The sequence below is a fragment of the Misgurnus anguillicaudatus genome, chromosome 8, assembly GCF_027580225.2.
Source record: "Misgurnus anguillicaudatus chromosome 8, ASM2758022v2, whole genome shotgun sequence".
Classification (NCBI taxonomy): Eukaryota; Metazoa; Chordata; class Actinopteri; order Cypriniformes; family Cobitidae; genus Misgurnus; species Misgurnus anguillicaudatus.
In genome coordinates, this window is record NC_073344.2 from 29,309,382 (window position 1) to 29,328,176 (window position 18,795).

Consider the following 18,795-nt stretch of genomic DNA (forward strand, 5'->3'; position numbering starts at 1 on the left):
ACTGAAGGGACATTGAGGCCACACCCCCTGTATGTACTTGCATTTTTCCATAACATGCACAAATAATTTCTTGAATTAATTTCTTGAATTAATTTCTTAAAACTGCATAGAAAACAGGATTGTAAAATAAAGTGTTGCATTTTACACAGTTATTACACAGGAACTACCATCTAAGATAAAGCATAGTATATACCACTGTGAGTTATATTAACTAGTAAGACAATAAAATAAGATGCATTGTTGGGTTTAAAGGGTACACTGTATAATAAAGGACAAAGATACTGAGTACAAAATGGCACATCGGTAATGTTTGTTATTAGTTATTATATATGTACACTATAAGTACCTGTCATCAATGACACTGGCATGTAAGTACTATACACTTGCCATGTACATACAATTTGTAAGTACAGTAGTGTTTGTTATTAGTTATTATATACATACACTATAAGTACCTGTCATTAATGACACTGGCATGTAAGTACTACACTTGCCTTGTACATACTATTTGTAAGTAAAGTACTTTTTGTTATTAGTTATCATATACATAAACTATAGACGGTTTCATCTGACGCACGTGATACACGTCTGGATCCGAACCTTACTTCCGGTTTCGTTTTTTTAATGGTCTGACTAGTTGCTAAACTTATCTCTTGAACAAATGCCTCATCAAAAATAACAAATGTCTGTGTTGTTTTTTTGCTTGTTATATAAATAAACTACGTTTAAAGAACTTTGTTGTTATTTATTCTTGGCGGAGTTTACCGGAAGTTACATGCGGACCGCGACAGCCGCTTGTTTATGTTGTTACTGCTGAAACCGTCTATAAGTACCTGTCATTAACCCACACTTGCCTGTAAGTACTAAATACTTATATTGTACATTTATTTGTAAGTACAGTAGTGTTTCTTTTTAGTTGCAGTAGACCTACACTATAATTATGTATTTGGTATTACCCAGTACTTATCTAGAGTTACATAATAACTACCAAGTATGTTCCAATGGTAAGTACAGTAATGATACCATTTTATTACCATGTAGATACTCAAAAGTAAGTACCACACATTTGTCTGTAAGTACAACATATTTACCATATATGTACAAGGTAAGTACACGTACTGTAAAATAGAATTATGGATTTTTTATCAAATTTAATCAAATAAATCCATGTCTTGATTCTTCAAAATGTGTATTACCTAGCATGCATGTCTGCTTATGTCCAAACAACATGTTTATTTATGTTTGTATATGATATAGTTTATATACATTTCACAAAATTTCCATAAATTAAGTTTCCCATTTGCAATATTTCCAAATAAGTTCCGATGGAAAGTTTCTGGAAATGTACTTTCCCGCCTCTTTGCAACCCTAATCATAGCAACCATAGTGTTTTGCTGAAAAAATGCTGGCAAGCCCACACAGTTGGCGTCCACCTGCCATTTTCAGCCGCGTTGGTGTACATGCCCCTTAAGAGTAAATGGTATTATGATGGCAGCTCTGATGTGGCATATTTTAAATATCAAAGCAGAAGCGACAAAATCCAAATTCAGTATATGAGAAGAAATCCAGCGGTTTGAAGACAGGCCAAAGCACTGAAGAGAAGAGTAAATGTGATTGACTAAAGTGGTTGTTCTTTTCCCAGACAGTGACAGCTAGCGAGCGACACTAGCAATTCCTCTTCTTGTGCTGCCAGAAGGCCTGCATCCCTCTTCATGTGCCCTAGATATTTACAGAGGCTCATGTTTAACTGTCATCTACGGCTATGGCCTGTTACATTTTTCGTCTGTATGTGGGTCTGTCTGCGATCCCCCTCCCCTTCCGTCTCTGTGTTTCTTTTCTTTCATACTAATGAGACGTGACAGTGAAGCGGATAAAGAGACTCTTCTCTGTCTGTTCTGGTAAACTCTGACAGTCGATTCATCATGACTTAATGCGAGTCTTTCAACATTTCTGGACACGATGACGCCTCCGAACACTTACCAGAGAAAAGCTGGACTCCTAAAAACGGGAAACGAGGCAAAGTCAAATACGCTAAATCGTTCCTGACTCGCTGTGGATCTTAAATGGCATCTAAAAGCTTTGCAAAAAAAAGTCTGGAATTGCAGATGAAGCTGTGAGATGATGATTAAAGATTCATGTGTTTGATGCCGGACTGGTTCGTGATCATTTGTGCGCTAACAAAGTCTCTAAACAGTCACGAAGTCTGATCATTTAGTGGTCATCTTGGCAACCGTCCTGAGTGGCATTTTGTTGTCAAAATTAAAATAAACCAAATTATTTGCAAAACAGTGAATGTATCTTTGTTCAGTTTAAGCATCTTTTGCAGCGATTTTTGTGTGAGCATATCAGTGAACACCCCTGACCACTCGGTGAGTTTTATGTCTTTGTAAACGAAAGTTTAATGCATTTTAGGAAAGATTGTTCCAGTGCACCTATATAGCCATTATAGAGGTGCGAGGTGATTCAAGAAACACCCGAAAATTCTCGGGGCAGCATCATATGTCCAAATTTCAGTCAAAACCGTTTTATTTCATCATAAACAATCTGAAAACAGGGCTTTAAATGTAAAATACCCAACTTGTCCTTTAATGACATTTTAATGACAGATTATATTTGTACCACTGTTGTTGAGGTCAAGAAAAATATTCATGACGCTGTTATAAAACTATTTGTCAGAGTATTAAACCTTAATGACATTTTAATGACAAATTCAATTTGTATCACTGGTAAAAAGTGGTCAGTTAGGTTGTCTTGGTATTGTCAAGTTGTCATGACAAGTTATGATGTATTGGTTAATGTCAAGATGTCATAACAAAGACAAATCTCAAACAATGCCATCTTTGCATTGACAATAACATAATTGAACAAATGACACAGTTGTCAAAAACATGCATAAAATCATTTTTATGATCATGGCACGTGTCATGTCATGATTATAAAGGTGTCTTATGAACATCCCTTCAAGTAAAGTGTTACCGAGATGGTTTTCGTTCTAGAGGTTCTTTCTGTGTTTTGAACAAACCTGAAGGAAATACAGAGAGGTTTGTCTTGAATAAGTGAGAGACAAGATAATTTTTTTAACAAATCAGTTCACTCAGTGGTCAACACTACAGATTCATATTATGCAATGGAATGGTCTTATTTATTTAAGAATATGTAAATATGCCATGTGTCCCTGTGCCGCCCCTACTGCAGAAGTGAAAAGTACCAACGGCACAGCATCTGTCACTGCTTTTCATCAACTGAGAGACAGAAACTAACCAATCACTCTTTGTCTCTCTTTCTCAGGAGGTCATCCTCACTGGCCTGTTGCCTGAAACGACATATTCTGTTACTGTGGCGGCATACACCACTAAAGGAGATGGAGCCAGAAGCAAAGCCAAAGTGGTGATGACAACAGGGGCAGGTGGGTTTCTGTGTTATTTGTGATATCACAGTATATTCAAGTGCAGCAATGAGGTACAAATATCCACAAAAAATACATCTCGGTAAACATTACTATTGAATCAGCTGTTATCGGTGTTAAATGCCAAAGTCTGAGAATTAGGGTGGGTTGGATCAAATCCCTAACACAAATTATGAGCAATACTGATGCGTGTTCATATTTCATGATGAAGTGTGGTAATATTTGACCTTATAAGTCTGTGAAAAGGTGTTATGTACTGTAGGTAGCAGCTATCACTGTCATTGTTAAAGCGATACTCCAGCCAAATATCAAAATTACCCCATGATTTACTCACCCTCAAGCAATCCGAGATGCATATGCCCATCATCTTTCAGACGAAAACGTAAATGTCCTTGGTTTTCCAAGCTTATAATGGTAGAAAACAGTCAGGGAACAACTTCTGACTTCTTCTGAAATTCATTCTTTACAGAAGTAATCCACAAGGCTCCAAGGGGTTAATAAATGTCTTTTGCGGGTAATCGATGCGATTTTGTTTGAAAAATATCCATATTTTGAACTTTATAAACTATAATAACTAGCTTCCAGTAATGAAGCCATCTTGGACTTACGTTATTTGCGAGAGTCACTGTGCAATGTACATGGTAACAAACACTCACTACGCTAAAACGCTCTTGTGAATCGTGTGAGTCTAAGATGACATTTTTACTGGAGTTATAACAGTTTATAAAGTTTCAAATATGGATATCGATTACCCGCAGAAATGAACCCCTTGGAGCCGTGTGGATTATCTCTGTGAAGGATGAATGCATTTTTTTCAGAAGTTGTTCCCTGATCCCTGTTTTTTACCGTTAGAATGCTGCGTTTACACCAGCCGCGGTAGAGGCGTCAAGAGCGAGTGATTTCAATGTTAAGTCAATGTGAAGACACGTTGATGTGCGTCTGGAGGTTTCGCAGGGCGAATGAGGCGTTTAGTGCAGCGCGATAGATGCGATTCCTCCTCATTGGCGCATCTAGTTTGCGCGAATGGCGCAATTTGAGTGTTGCCGCAGCAAACGAGCGAGTTGGAAAATTTGAACTATGGGGGAAAAATGTGCCGCGTTAACCAGTCAGGAGCTTGCTCTAGTAGTGATGTGATTACAGAAAGCGAGCAGAGTCGCAGAAGCCCCTCCCATGACGCGAATTTCCACCTGCAGGTCTCGATGACTAGAATTTCACGCGCGGCTTTCACGCGCAAATGAAGCGAGTAAACTCAAACTGTTCAAGCGGCAAACTAGCCGCGGTACATGCGATTTTGATGCCACAAACGCGGCTGGTGTGAACCCACGGTAAAGCTTGAAAAAGCAAAATGACTTTTACTAAAATAACTTGTATCTTGGATTACTTGAGGGTGAGTAAATCATGGGGTAATTTTGATATTTGACTTGGAGTATCCCTTTAAGCTTGTAGCATATAAGCCAATTCTCTCTTTTTCTCTCGCCGGTAGTGCCTGGTAAGCCGACCATGATCATTAGCACCACTATCGGGAACACAGCTCTGATCCAGTGGCAGCCCCCTAAAGAGATGGTGGGTGAACTGATGGGCTACAGACTGAGGTACAAACGCGAAGAGGAGGAGACCTACACGGTCCGTGACTTCAGACGCACAGACGATCACTTCACCGTCACCGGCCTGCACAAGGGCGCCACCTACATCTTTAAACTCTGCGCCAAGAACCGAGCGGGAAACGGAGAGGAGTACACCAAAGAAATCAGCACTCCCGATGACGTTCCCAGCAGCTACCCTCAAAACCTCCGAGTGGTGGGCCTGACGACCACCACAACCAAACTGGCGTGGGACCCTCCGCCTTTGCCCGAGAGGAATGGGAAGATCGTGCGCTATGTGGTGGTGTACCGTGACATCAACAGTCTTAAGAACCAAACCAACGGTACCGAGGAGACGCAGATGACCATCCACGGCCTGCAGCCGGACACGACCTACGATATAAGAGTGAAAGCGTTCACGGGAAAGGGAGGAGGTCCGTTAAGCCCCAGCATTCAAAGCAGGACCATGTCAACCTCCATGCCTGGTAAGTTCAGACATGTGAAAGTCTTCATGACTTGATAAACTATAGCCACTGTGATCAAAAGGAAATGTGTCTTTTTTTCTAACCTTTTCTCCAGAGTTCACCAAAAACTTTGGTGTGAAAGCTGTGATGAAGACCTCAGTCCTGCTCACGTGGGAGGTGCCCGAAACATACAAATCTCAAGTGCCTTTCAAGGTGAGATGTTCACAGTGCAACAGACTTCTGTATGTACGTCATATACAAACAAATAGCCTATATGAAAATGGAAAATTTAGTAATCACAACCTTGTCACATTGTCTGTGATTAGTCTCGTATGATAATGTTGTATTTTTACACACCCACACAAGATCAACTTTAAAGGTAAGCAATTTCAGAGCAGCTAGCTCTAGCAATGCTAGCTTTGGAGGCTTAAGATCCTTCAGAGTGCTTTTCAAAGCCAAATCTTACATGAGATCTTTTAGCTTTCTTAATTCAGACATTGTTTATTCATAACGTCATTGTTTCTTATGTCCTTCCTTGTGCCATATTATGTCCGTTCAGGAAGGAAGATAAGGTAGTCGTTGTTTGCCTTCCATTCTCGTTTGGTCTGCATGCTGTAATGGTACATGCAGGGCTGCCAGATCTGCCCAAACCAGCCCAATGGCCGATCTAAACCATCCCAATGATCCTAGCCGAATTACCAAAACCTTACTTTATAAGTAATGCCTAGCCAATGCGCGACCAACGACCACCGGCTGAACCAGTTTAATCCGCTTACCCGCTTCCTATCCCTACCGTATCTATATATTAATTTGTCCCAAGGGTTTTTGTCCTTCTAGGAGTTTTTCCCACCGGGTTTTCTTCTAGGGGGTTTTTTCGTCCCAGGGAGAATCAGCCAACTTTGGCTTAACTTAGCACTTTACTGTATACGTTACATTATTAATACGCTAGCTTGTACGGTTTAACCTTAGCTGTTATATTCTACTTCTTATATTATTGATTTTCTGTGTTCTCCTTTACATCTACTCATTTAAAGCTGCTTTGCAACAATTAACAATTGTGAAAAGCGCTATATAAATAAAATTGAATTGAATTGAATAAATAAAATCATCTTAGTTTAAGATTGACAGCAGATTAACCACAGACAGCTGTCTGATCTAACCCGCAGAAGAGCAACTAGCTGCTTTTAAGTCTGTGTGAATAGTAGTATGCAAATATATAGTTTGACGGGCAAGTAGGACAATCTATCAAATGCAATTTTTCTGCGAACTTTTTATGGTCCTGTGTAGGCATGGGGAGGTTTGAGATTTTTTGGCGGTATGATAACATTAAGCTAAAGTACCAGGGTTTGACAATATTGCGGTTTTGCCATTGCAACACACATTTTTTTAAGCAACATACAACATGTATGCTGGGTGAAAATAAAGCCTTTAAATGATCATTTTCAAAAAAAAAAATTTGTTATATATATTAAATGTAAATTACATGATTTAATTAGTTTTGTGTAAACGCAGCTCATACCTTGCAACAGTATTAAAGAAATGTTAGTGGTTTTGAAACCTTGACTCTTAAAACCTCAGTATACATTGAAACCATTAAACGGCCCATGTCTAGTCCTGTGCCTTCCGTAATAGATATATTTTTATATCAATATATTTAGGCAACTTTGCTTAAACCCCATTCACACAGCATTTGGGCTTCTGTGTGAACACAAACACGTCCCGTAAATGTTCTGGGATCGCTCCTGTAAAGAGGATCTAGTAACATTGCCCTAGCATTCACGGACGTGCATATCATCGCAACCAGGAGTTATTGTATGCTTTAGGTCTTTGACACAGGGATTTAAACGCAGATCAACATTCACGCAGCCCAGTCGCATGAAATTTCGTTAAATAGTCACGTAATGTTTTGATTCTTTTTTTGTGATATTATCACAAATTTCCGTGTTTTTTCGTGATCGTATAACGAGTTCCTGTTTTCATGTGATTATCACGTATTGGTTACTCAACTGTTTTGTCCTATTTTCTTACCATTGTTGATTCGGTTTAGGGTTAGATTTACATAAAATGACATCCCTACCCAAACCCAACTCTAACCCCAACGCCAGGCGACAATTGTTTAAAGTTTAGAAAATATAAAAGAATAAATCAGAAAAATAGTCTAAACCAATAGTTAAAGTGACATACTAACGCAATCACCAAATCTAACCCTAAACCGAAGCTAAAATGGTTTGAAAATAGGAAAAAGCAGTTGAGTAACCAATCCGTGAGAATGCCACGGAAAAAGACAGTCCATAGCAGGGCCAAAAACGGATGCATTTTCCGTAATCTGTCTGTAAAAGGGTGTTAGTGATTGCAATCAGAATGTGAGAATTTTAATGACCAGCATACCAAAAATTTGGTTCAGGAAAATGAATTCAAATTCAAACCTGTGCTTATTTTCAATTTGCAGTATGCAGATGTGTGATTTTGTGTGATTGTTTTAACCTGTTTACCATCTCCTGGCAGATCCTATACAACCAGCAGAGCGTGGAGGTGCAGGGCGATCTGAAGAGGAAGTTGATCACAAGGCTACAGCCGGACACAAATTACTCTTTCGTGTTGATGAGTCGAGGTAACAGCGCCGGCGGTCTGCAGCAGCAGGTCTCCATTCGCACCGCCCCAGACCTGTTCATCACCAAACCCGCTCACTACAAACAAGACCAAGAAGAGGGAGGCAAACTTACCGTTACGCTGCCCAAAGTGCACAACAGCGCCCTTGTCAGGTGAGTCAGACGATGTCTTTAAATGCTTGTTTTTCACCCCCATACTGGATGTTTGCTTGATGAGTCGAAAAATACATTGATCTTCCATGCAGACACTACTATTTATATACAGCATACTATCCATACTAGTTTCTTGCATAAACAATAGGTTGTTTACCATTCTATGCATACGGTCTGTTTCGGCCCTCAAGGCGATGTTTGCTTAAGCCTAGCTATTAGTCAGCGCACGTCGGCAGGAATCCTGTTCCTCGGTGGGCAAATATTGGATCTTGTGCTTGAGCGAGACCCAGGTCAAAAGTTTAATGCTAAACCACTTCCCATCTCAGCTCAGAGGAACTGTCTCAGATGGGTTCACCTGCCAGCAGCACGCTGGATTCGACCTAATGTAGTGCAGAAGAAGCGTCCACAGATGTCCTCGATTAGAAATGAGCAGAGTCAAAACTGGACGCTTTGGGGTAGTTAAACGTGACTGACCGTGTGCTCGCTCCAGGCATCAGAGCGTGGGAATTACTCCGGCTTTAATTGAGTTTCAAGTGTTTGTTTCAGTCAGTAAGCACGCTGGAGGTCACAAAATCATTTAGAAAGCGATCAGAGCTGTGATGTCCAAACCGACCTTTTCATCACTCTCACAAGTATTGAACATGTGATGAAGCCAAAACACTTTGGCCTTTCATTTAGGGTCTCAAAATCTGTTCACCTCCGAAGAGGGTCATGTTTTTCATCATCACAGGTCTGAATAAAGCTTCTGTCATGTGTTTGTCCGTGTATTCACAGGTGGTTTTATATAGTGGTGGTGCCAGTAACTGCAGTACACCTTTGGGAGAACCCAGAAGACATGGATCTGGACCAGGTGAGTGTGTATCAGTGCGCCTTGTTTTTGCCCAAATTTTTTGTGATTTACGTTTTTTTACATAAAATAATGAAAATATCACCTTGATATATTTAACCCTTTCCCAGCCATTGATAAGTTATCTGGTCAATTAAGAGAAAAAATTGCATGAAAAAACGTGTTCCTGATGAGTGTTTATGTTAATCTGTAATACCGCAAATATCCACTAGATGGTGCACTTACCCAATTTTTTTTTAAACTGAAGCAAAAAAATTATTTACTAATTTTAAACTCTGTGTATGGTTTGATAATCTTTCTGAATCTGATTTCTAACAAAATTCCTTCACAAAAATGCTATTATTTCAGCTTTTTGCAAAAAAAAATTTTTATAGATAGGATGAAAGTTTTTTTCCCGTTTTGTTTGTTTGTTTGTTTATTGTTTGTTTTAAAGCAGAGGGTCTGTTCTTTCATTTGATATCTTTGTATGTTTATTTATTTTTAAAAGAAAATTCTACATAAAATCATGAAAATATAACCTTGATATCTTTAACTCTTTCCATGTCATTGAAAAGTTATCTCGTCAATTAAGAGAAAACATTTGCATGAAAAAATGTGTTCCTGGTGAGTTTATATGGTAATCTGTTATACCGCGATTATCCATTAGATGGCGCACTTATAAAATTTATAAAAAACGAAGCAAAAAATTATTTACTAATTTGAACTCTGTGTATGTTTTGATTATCATTAAGAATCTGATCTCTAACAAAATTCCTCCACAAAAATGCAGTTATTTCAGCTTTTTGCAAAAAAATACCCATATTTAAGAATTTTTTAAGCAGAGAAAAAATATAGATAGGATAACGTTTTGTTTGTTTGTTTATTGTTTGTTTAAAAGCAGAGGGTCTGTTCTTTCATTTGATATATTTGTATGTTTATATATTTTTTTTTTTTTAAATTCCTGGAAGGCATTTTGTAAAATTTTTGTGAAAATAAAGTCTGGTGGGAAATGAGTTAATATTGACTTTGTAAGATCTGAGAATGATTGAATTCAAACTTTGATGCTCATGATTAGATTATGAGACTTGGAGACAGTGTCAAATATTTTACCCAAATCATAAATTGAAAATAACTGGGCTTAACAATACCTTTGTATTCTGTAGCCTTTTTTTGACCAGCGGTTCAGACTTGTATTTATTTATAGCCGTGGCGACATTTTCTCCAGCTCGAGTTAAAAATGAAGTCAAGTATATATTATTAAACATCTCGTCTGTCTCTCTCTCTCTCTCTCTCTCTGAGCCTCCGAGACTCTTTCGGGATCCTAAAAAGCTTCACTTGGCATTTTTTGCTTTTTGTTATTAATACAAAAGCATTATTCTGCTTTCTCATGAGTTTGCTTGCTCTCAATAAACTATCGTCTGCAAAACAGGAAAACTTTTCGAGCGCTGGAGTTCTTTAATATCTAGAAGTATCAGATCTGAGATGAGTGCATCTTGAAAAAAACACATTGTTATGCTGCCACCGTTTTCATTAAAAATCCCGTTTGCTCTTTATGTAAAAGCATCGGCAACCAAAATGAGAGTTGCATTATAGGAAGCTATGCTGATGTTTATTGTTGAACTAATAATACTTTATAATCTCTGTTATCGTTCACCTGAAATCCTGAATACTTATATCAAATATGCTTTGTGTTATGTTAAAGAAGCTGGGCTTTTCAAATATACATGTTAGTGAAGACAGAAAGGAGAATTTCTGGAGATGGTGGTGGATGTTGATGTATGTGTCATATTTTAAATTAATGATGTCTCTTACTGAAGCACCTGGAGGTGATATCTGCCCTTTGAACCCTGAACCATGGTACACCTGCTTCATGAACTGAATGTGCCAATAAGCTCAGACCAGCAGTGGGAATCATTGGGTTAAAATAACGCTTCTTGTCATTGAAAAATAATCTTTTAAGCCATTTCAGAGCAAATATATAAATATTGAGATGTACGTTGAGTATTGCAAATTGTGTGGAAAAATGTGGAGAAATGAAGTCCAAAACACCAAAGTCACAGTTCAAGAAAGATGTGTGCATGTGCATTATCATGATGATGCTGATGATGTATATGAGTTCTCTGTGTTTTTCAGCTTCTGGAGCGCAGTGGAGACGTGAGGAAGAGGAGAAGGAGGAGGCAAACTCAGGACTTCTTGCAGCCGTACGTCGCTGCCAAGTTGGATTATCTGCCAGAGACCTTTGTGTTGGGAGATGAGAGAACTTACAATGGATTCTATAACAAAGCACTACCCGGCCAGCAACAGTACCGCACATTTATACTGGCAGAACTCAAAGATCGAGACTCGGTGAGTAACACACAAACACAAACATGTTGCTGTGGTCTTTATTAAATGAACTCAGCTGATGAAGACGTAAGCACAGATGAGATCTTAAAGACAGCTGATAGATCTCTCCATCATACTTACCGATATTGTATTGGGTTAGAGGTCTGCAGCTGTGATCTCTGCTAGAGATGAGATGAGAAAGAGAGGAGAGGATGGAAGGGGGGAGAAGAGGAGGAAAAGAAGAAGATAAGAGATAAGGGAGAATTAGAGGAGAGTATGGAAGAGAAGTTAGGAAAGGGAAAACATGGGAGGAGAAGGAGGCGAATTAGAAGAGAGGGGAGGAGAAAATAGAAGCAGAGAAGAGAACGGATGGAGAGAAGAATTAGAAGAGATGAGAATTAGAAAAGAGGAGTGAAGAGGAGTAAAGAGGAAAATTAAAAGTGAGGGGAGGAGAATTAGAAGAGAGGAGAAAGAAGCGGAGAGGAGAGAAGAGGAAAATAAGAAGAGAAGAAAAGGATAATAAGAAAAGAGGATAATTAGAGGAGAGAAGATGAGATTTAGAAGAGGGGAAAGGACAGGAGGGGAGAGATTTAGAAAATATTAACAGAGGAAAAGAGATAAAAAAGAGAAATGAGATGAAAATTAAAAGAGAGAAACGGAGAGGACAATTAGAGGAGAGGAGAGGAGAGGAGAGGAGAGAGAAGTGAAGAGGAGATTTAGAGGAGAGGAGAGAAGAGGAGATTTAAAGGAGAGGAGAGAAGAGGAGAATTAAAGGAGAGGAGAGAAGAGGAGAAGTAGAGGAAAGCAGAGAAGAGAAGAATAAGAGGAGAGAAGAGGAGAATTAGAGGAGAGAAGAGGAGAATTAGAGGAGAGGAGAGGAGAGAAGAGAAGAATTAGAGGAGAGGAGAGAAGAGGAGAATTAGAGGAGAGGAGAGAAGAGGAGAATTAAAAGAGAGAAACAAAGAGGAGAAATAGAGGAGAGGAGAATTAAAAGAGAGAAATGGAGAGGAGATTTAGAGGAGAGGAGAGAAGAGGAGAATTGGAGGAGAAGAGATAAGAGGAGAAGTAGAAGAAAGCAGAGAAGAGGAGAATAAGAGGAGAGAAGAGGAGAATTAGAGGAGAGAAGAGGAGAAGTAGAGGAAAGGAGAGAAGAATTAGACGAGAGGAGAGAAGAGGATAATTAAAAGAGAGAAACGGAGAGGAGAATTAGAGGAGAGAAGAGAAGAGAAGAATTAGAGGAGAGAAGAGAAGAGAAGTAGAGGAGAGAAGGAAGAGGAGAATTAAACAGAGAAACAGAGAGGAGAATTAGAGGAGAGAAGAGAAGAGGAGAATTAAAAGAGAGAAATGGAGAGGAGATTTAGAGGAGAGGAGAGAAGAGGAGAATTGGAGGAGAAGAGATAAGAGGAGAAGTAGAAGAAAGCAGAGAAGAGGAGAATAAGAGGAGAGGAGAATTAGAGGAGAGAAGATGAGAAGTAGAGGAAAGGAGAGAAGAATTAGACGAGAGGAGAGAAGAGGAGAATTAAAAGAGAGAAACCGAGAGGAGAATTAGAGGAGAGGAGAGAAGAGGAGAATTAGAGGAGAGAAACAGAGAGGAGAATTAGAGGAGAGGCGAGAAGAGGAGAAGTAGAGGAGAGGAGAGAAGAGGAGGGGAGAATTAGAGGAGAGAAGAGGAGAATTAGAGGAGAGAAACAGAGAGGAGAATTAGAGGAGAGAAGAGAAGAGGAGAATTAGAGGAGAGGAGAGAAGAGGAGAGGAGAATTAGAGGAGAGTAGAGAAGAGGAGAGGAGAATAAGAGGAGAGAAGGGGAGAAGTAGGGGAGAGGAGAGGAGAGGAGCAGTAGAGGAGAGGAGAGGAGAAGGAGAGAAGAGAAGAGGAGAGGAGAAGTAGAGGAAAGGCGAGAAGAGGAGAATTAAAAGAAAGAAATTGAGAGGAGATTTAGAGGAGAGGAGAGAAGAGGAGAATTGGAGGAGAGAAGAGAAGAGGAGAAGTAGAAGAAAGCAGAGAAGAGGAGAGAAGAGGAGAATTAGAGGAGAGAAGAGGAGAAGTAGAGGAAAGGAGAGAAGAATTAGACGAGAGGAGAGAAGAGGAGAATTAAAAGAGAGAAACGGAGAGGAGAATTAGAGGAGAGAAGAGAAGAGGAGAAGTAGAGGAGAATTACAGGAGAGAAGATGAGAAGTAGAGGAAAGGAGAGAAGAATTAGAGGAGAGGAGAGAAGAGGAGAATTAAACAGAGAAACAGAGAGGAGAATTAGAGGAGAGAAGAGAAGAGGAGAATTAAAAGAGAGAAACAGAGAGGAGAATTAGAGGAGAGGAGAGAAGAGGAGAATTGGAGGAGAAGAGATAAGAGGAGAAGTAGAAGAAAGCAGAGAAGAGGAGAATACGAGGAGAGAAGAGGAGAATTAGAGGAGAGAAGATGAGAAGTAGAGGAAAGGAGAGAAGAATTAGACGAGAGGAGAGAAGAGGAGAATTAAAAGAGAGAAACAGAGAGGAGAAGTAGAGGAAAGGAGAGAAGAGAAGAGGAGAATTAGAGGAGAGAAACAGAGAGGAGAATTAGAGGAGAGGAGAGAAGAGAAGAGGAGAATTAGACGAGAGGAGAGAAGAGGAGAATTAGAGGAGAGAAACAGAGAGGAGAATTAGAGGAGAGAAGAGGAGAGAAGAGGAGAATTAGAGGAGAGAAACAGAGAGGAGAATTAGAGGAGAGGAGAGAAGAGAAGAGGAGAATTAGAGGAGAGGAGAGAAGAGGAGAGGAGAATTAGAGGAGAGAAGAGGAGAATTAGAGGAGAGAAGAGGAGAATTAGAGGAGAGGAGAGAAGAGGAGAGGAGAATTAGAGGAGAGAAGAGGAGAATTAGAGGAGAGGAGAGAAGAGGAGAATTAGAGGAGAGGAGAGAAGAGGAGAGAAGTAGAGGAAAGGCGAGAAGAGGAGAATTAAAAGAAAGAAATTGAGAGGAGAATTAGAAGAGAAATAGGCAGAGAGGAGAGAAAAGGTGAATAAGAAGAGAGGAAAGAATACAAAAGAGAAAAGAGGAGAGGAGATTAAATTTAGAGAAAAAAAACAGAGAGGAGAATTAAACGAGAAAATAATTAGAAGAGAAGAGAAGGATAATAAGAAAAGAGGAGAATTAGAAGAGAAGAAAGGAGAAAAATGAGAGGAGATGAGAATAAAAAGAGAGGAAAGGAGAAAAAATAGAGGAGATTAGATTAAAAGAGAGAAACTGAGAGGAGAATTAGAGGAGAGGAGAAAGAAGCGGAGAGTAGAGAAGAGAAAAATAAGAAGAAAGGAAAGGAGACAAAAGAAGAGATAAGTGAGAAATATTGGAAAGGAGAGGAGATGAGAAGGAGATTTAGAAGAAAAAGAGGAAGAAAGTAGAGGAATGAAAAGGAGAGGGATAAAAGAAAGCTGAGAGAAGATGGAGTGGTGAAAGGACAGTCAGCAGCTTTGTGTGATGGGATGGTAAACAGACTGGCGAGTGTGAAATTGGATGAAAGAGGAGGACTGCGAAACTACTGCAGCATTTAAAGAAAAACAGATTAAAGGAGGAGATGAAAGACGCAGAGGAGGAAGAGACCGATAGAGACATCATGTGAGGAGCCGCAGTAAAGAAAGAGAGAGAGAGAGATTCACATGCACACAGACACAGATGAATATGCATTAGTAAATAGTGTTTGAGTCAGTCAGAGATGCATTACTCTCACTGTGGGATGTGCTTCTCTCTGATGGAGTGACGATTAAATTGATCAATCCAAATCTTTCCTACTGAGAGATTCCCACAGCGCTTTTACATGCATTTCCTCCAAAGTTTTCCTCTGACACCTGCTGGAGAGGGAGAGTCTGTGTGAAAGAGAAAGAGAGAGAGATTTTATTGTTGCTCTATATATGTCCGGAATAGAAGATCCCTTGCTGACACCCACTACCTCACCGCCTACTTAGTCAACTGCAGTTTATTTCAATGAAGAAAGCACATTTGTTTTGCTAAAGCATTTGCAGCTAAACTGCAGACAATGTACTCAGTCAATAGTCCCTTTCACACATACAGTCTTTACTGGTAAATTGCAGTTAACATGTCATGTGTGAACAGAACCTTTCCGGTAAATCAGTGCTCCCAATTTACCAGTAAGACAGGTTGTAAGATTAACGGTAATTTGCCGGTAAACGCTGTGTGTGAACGAAAAATATAGCATTACCGGCATTTAGATGACGTCAGACCGCGCTGACAGATCGGGCGGGCCAATCAGAAAGTTTTTTATACAGGTGACGCGGTTTCCCCCAGACTGTTTATGGACATTTCCACACACATGTTGCTTAAAAGTCGAGCACACCTGAAGTTAACTTCCACATTTCTTCACCAAAGTTGTTTAAAACAGCTTACCATCTAATTGCCAAATTGCCGACGTCCTTAGCACACCATCTGTGAAGCCTAATGTGCAAACGTGCAGGTACGGTTTGACGCCGCCTAACGCAATGTTGTTTGGTCACGAGCAACTTCGCGACCGTTTGCCACAGATGTGAAAACAACAAAATACGGACCGTGGATATTAAGTCATAACCTGCCGTTTACAAATACGACACGGACGGAGCTCGCCGGCCGCGCGCCACAGGTAACTTCCGCTTTCTCTCCGTAAAATTCATGGTAATTTACCAGAATTACTGTGTGAAAGAGGCTAATAACTGTTTCATAATATATCAAAAAGTATCACACAAGTGGTCCAAATGCATAAAAATCCACCAAATTGATGTGACCTTAGTCTCATAAACCGAATCAACACGACAAATATTACTTTCTTAGGCCCTGTTCACACTTACATGGTTATTTTGAAAGATGAAGACATTTCCCTTCATTTACACGCAAACAGAGAACTCGCCTCTGAAACCGATTCTTTCTAAAAACTCCGGCCAGAGTGGAGATTTTGAAAATTTTCGGTTGCACGGTTGCATGTAAACTGAGACAAACGAATGTTCAGGCAGCCAACATCACAGAGAGGTTTAGATGTCTGTTTATGAAAATAGCCGCCCACATGTAAACATAGTCTTACTTAGTAATTTTGTCTTGTTTTCAGTAAAAAATATCTAAAAATTCTTAAATCAAGATGTATTTTCTTGATGAGCAAAATGACCTAAGAAAATAATTCAAAACAAGCAAAAAAATCTGCCAATGGCGTAAGAAAAAAATCTTTAAAAACATTTTTTCTTTAACACTTAATTTAAGAGAAATTCAAGAAAAAATGTCTTACCCCAAATGGCTCCAGTCACTAAATGGGAGCAGTATGCTAGCTGGAGCCATTTACTTCCAGTCTTTGTGCTAAGCTAGGCTAGCGGTGGGTGCGTCAGAGTTACGGGACGCATGGAGATAAAAGGGTATGTATGCACTTATCTAACTCTGGGGGATATGGTGAATAAGCTAAAGTCCCAAAAAGTCTGCATGATCCTTTATATTTTTTGTCTAAAAACTAGACTCTCAAACTTTGCTCATTACGAAAATATATCTTGATTTAAATGGGGGGTTTAACGGTATTTTAAGCATTCTGACTTATTAACACCGTTTAAGGTTGTTTCCTCATGTTAAATAAATGCAAAGTGTCAAAAAAGCAGTTGGACGTGTTACAGAGCATTTCTGTGCCGAATGCACTTCGCCAGGGTTCGTACAAATTTTGTAATTTTTTTTCGAAAATACGGGTCCAGCTGACTTTTCAGGGGTAAGCCATAAGTCAGTGGTTCTCAACTCAAGTCCTCGGGACCCACTGCTCTGCACATTTTGGATGTCTCTCATATCTGACACACTCAGTTCAGTTCATGGAATCTATCCTAACGAGCTAATGATCTGAATCAGGTGTGTTAAATAAGGGAGACATCCAAAATGTGCAGAGCAGTGGGTCCCGAGGACTGGAGTTAAGAACCACTGCCATAAGTATCATTTATTTTTATGGGCACTTCCCCCAGAAAACCACGCCCACACATCAGAACGAGAACCGAGGACGTTCAGTTACAGGCATCACGTCACGCGACAGCTTTGTTTTATATCAAGACTCAACAATGGCACGAAAGAAAAGTCTCAACCGGGTCATGAGTTGCAGGCGGTTATAAGACTTCAATGTTATGTTGGAAATAGGCGCATAAGTGCATATTACATAAATGACACAAACTGAATCATAAGTTATCCAGTCAGTGTTGTATAAAGTGTTGACTCGTGACTCGCTCCTCCCGCAGTTCGTAACTCCTCCTTCCAGATTGTTTTGTACGTTATCCGAAAAAACTGTAAAGCTGATCTGTCTTTTTTATAAATCTGATAAAACTAAAGACTCTTCAGAGATATGAAGGATGTAATACTACTCTATAGATTCTCCAGATTAACATCAAATACACAGAAACAGCTTGAGTTTTGGGAGCTTTAAGAATTTTTAGATAGTTGTAGTAAAAACAAGACAAAAAATACTAAGCAAGAAATAGATTTTTTTGCATTGAAGCTGCTGCAGATTTAAAATTGATTTAGGGTTGAATGTGATGAAATGTGCTAACGGCTTTGATTCCCAGGGAAATTGGGTACTTTCGTACTGATTAAAAAAAGAAATAGGTTCGCTAGTAGGCCTATAACTTGAACGTGCTGTAAGTCAGAAAAAGCATCTGGCAAATGCGTGAATTTATTTGACACATGGTGTCCAGACGCATAATTCATAAGCTTTATGATGTCACATCAGGACACAGAAGCTAAAATTAAACTAGCTAGACGTTAGAGCTACAAACAACAAGAAGCTATAAAAGAGAGGATAAAATATAAAATGCAATGCAAACATATGCCAACAGGGCCTCAGATACAAATGCATTAATCAACTACTGTATATATTCTTACAAAAAATGCCCATTATTCAAAAGTCATGCATTTCGAAACTGTTGGAGTTCATTGGCAATGAATAAAAAACTCCATATGCATTATAAGGCACTTAAAAGGTGTATTCGGAGGTATAGTGGGTGTCTGCGTTTATGCCGAGCTGCTGTATTGACTTGCATGAGTTCTGGGTTCTTTGGTTCCCACAGCGGTTTCCGTGTGTAATGCAGGTGGTGTTGCACTGATGGGATTTGTCTCAGAAGGTTGATGATGCGTATGCTTTGCTTCTCAGCGGGATAGAAGAGGTTATTCCTCTCTCTGCCCTTTCTCTCTGTATATTCCTCTTTCCATTCCTTCTGTCTTTTGTGCACCCTGCTGTGCTGTCTATAAGGTGTTGCTAAGACGATTAGGTTCCTGCGCTTGTGGATAAAGACCCGCTTTGGTGCCGCTTTGAAGATTTTGAAGGGTTTCCTCTCCTCTGTTGAAACGCCCTTTAATAGTTCCTCAGTGTATTTGTGACCATTACATCACAGCATTCAGTGATCCAATACTATAGAGAAAATTGGCATGCCTCTTATCTTCTGTTTATAATTCACATGTAAGCAGTTCTTATA

The 18,795-nt window shown here is 39.5% G+C and overlaps 1 protein-coding gene across 19 annotated transcripts in view; it reads left to right on the plus strand.

Moving 5' to 3' along the window:
- Positions 1-18,795, plus strand: part of ptprfa (protein tyrosine phosphatase receptor type Fa) — a 294,038-nt gene that overhangs the window by 234,589 nt on the left and 40,654 nt on the right. For all 19 annotated transcript variants that reach the window (XM_073870663.1, XM_073870669.1, XM_073870666.1 and 16 more), the window contains 6 exons: positions 3,289-3,406; positions 4,890-5,471; positions 5,566-5,663; positions 7,956-8,212; positions 8,987-9,062; positions 11,172-11,384. In XM_073870663.1, coding sequence (XP_073726764.1) covers positions 3,289-3,406; positions 4,890-5,471; positions 5,566-5,663; positions 7,956-8,212; positions 8,987-9,062; positions 11,172-11,384 — 1,344 coding nt within the window. The remainder of the gene's footprint in view (positions 1-3,288; positions 3,407-4,889; positions 5,472-5,565; positions 5,664-7,955; positions 8,213-8,986; positions 9,063-11,171; positions 11,385-18,795) is intronic.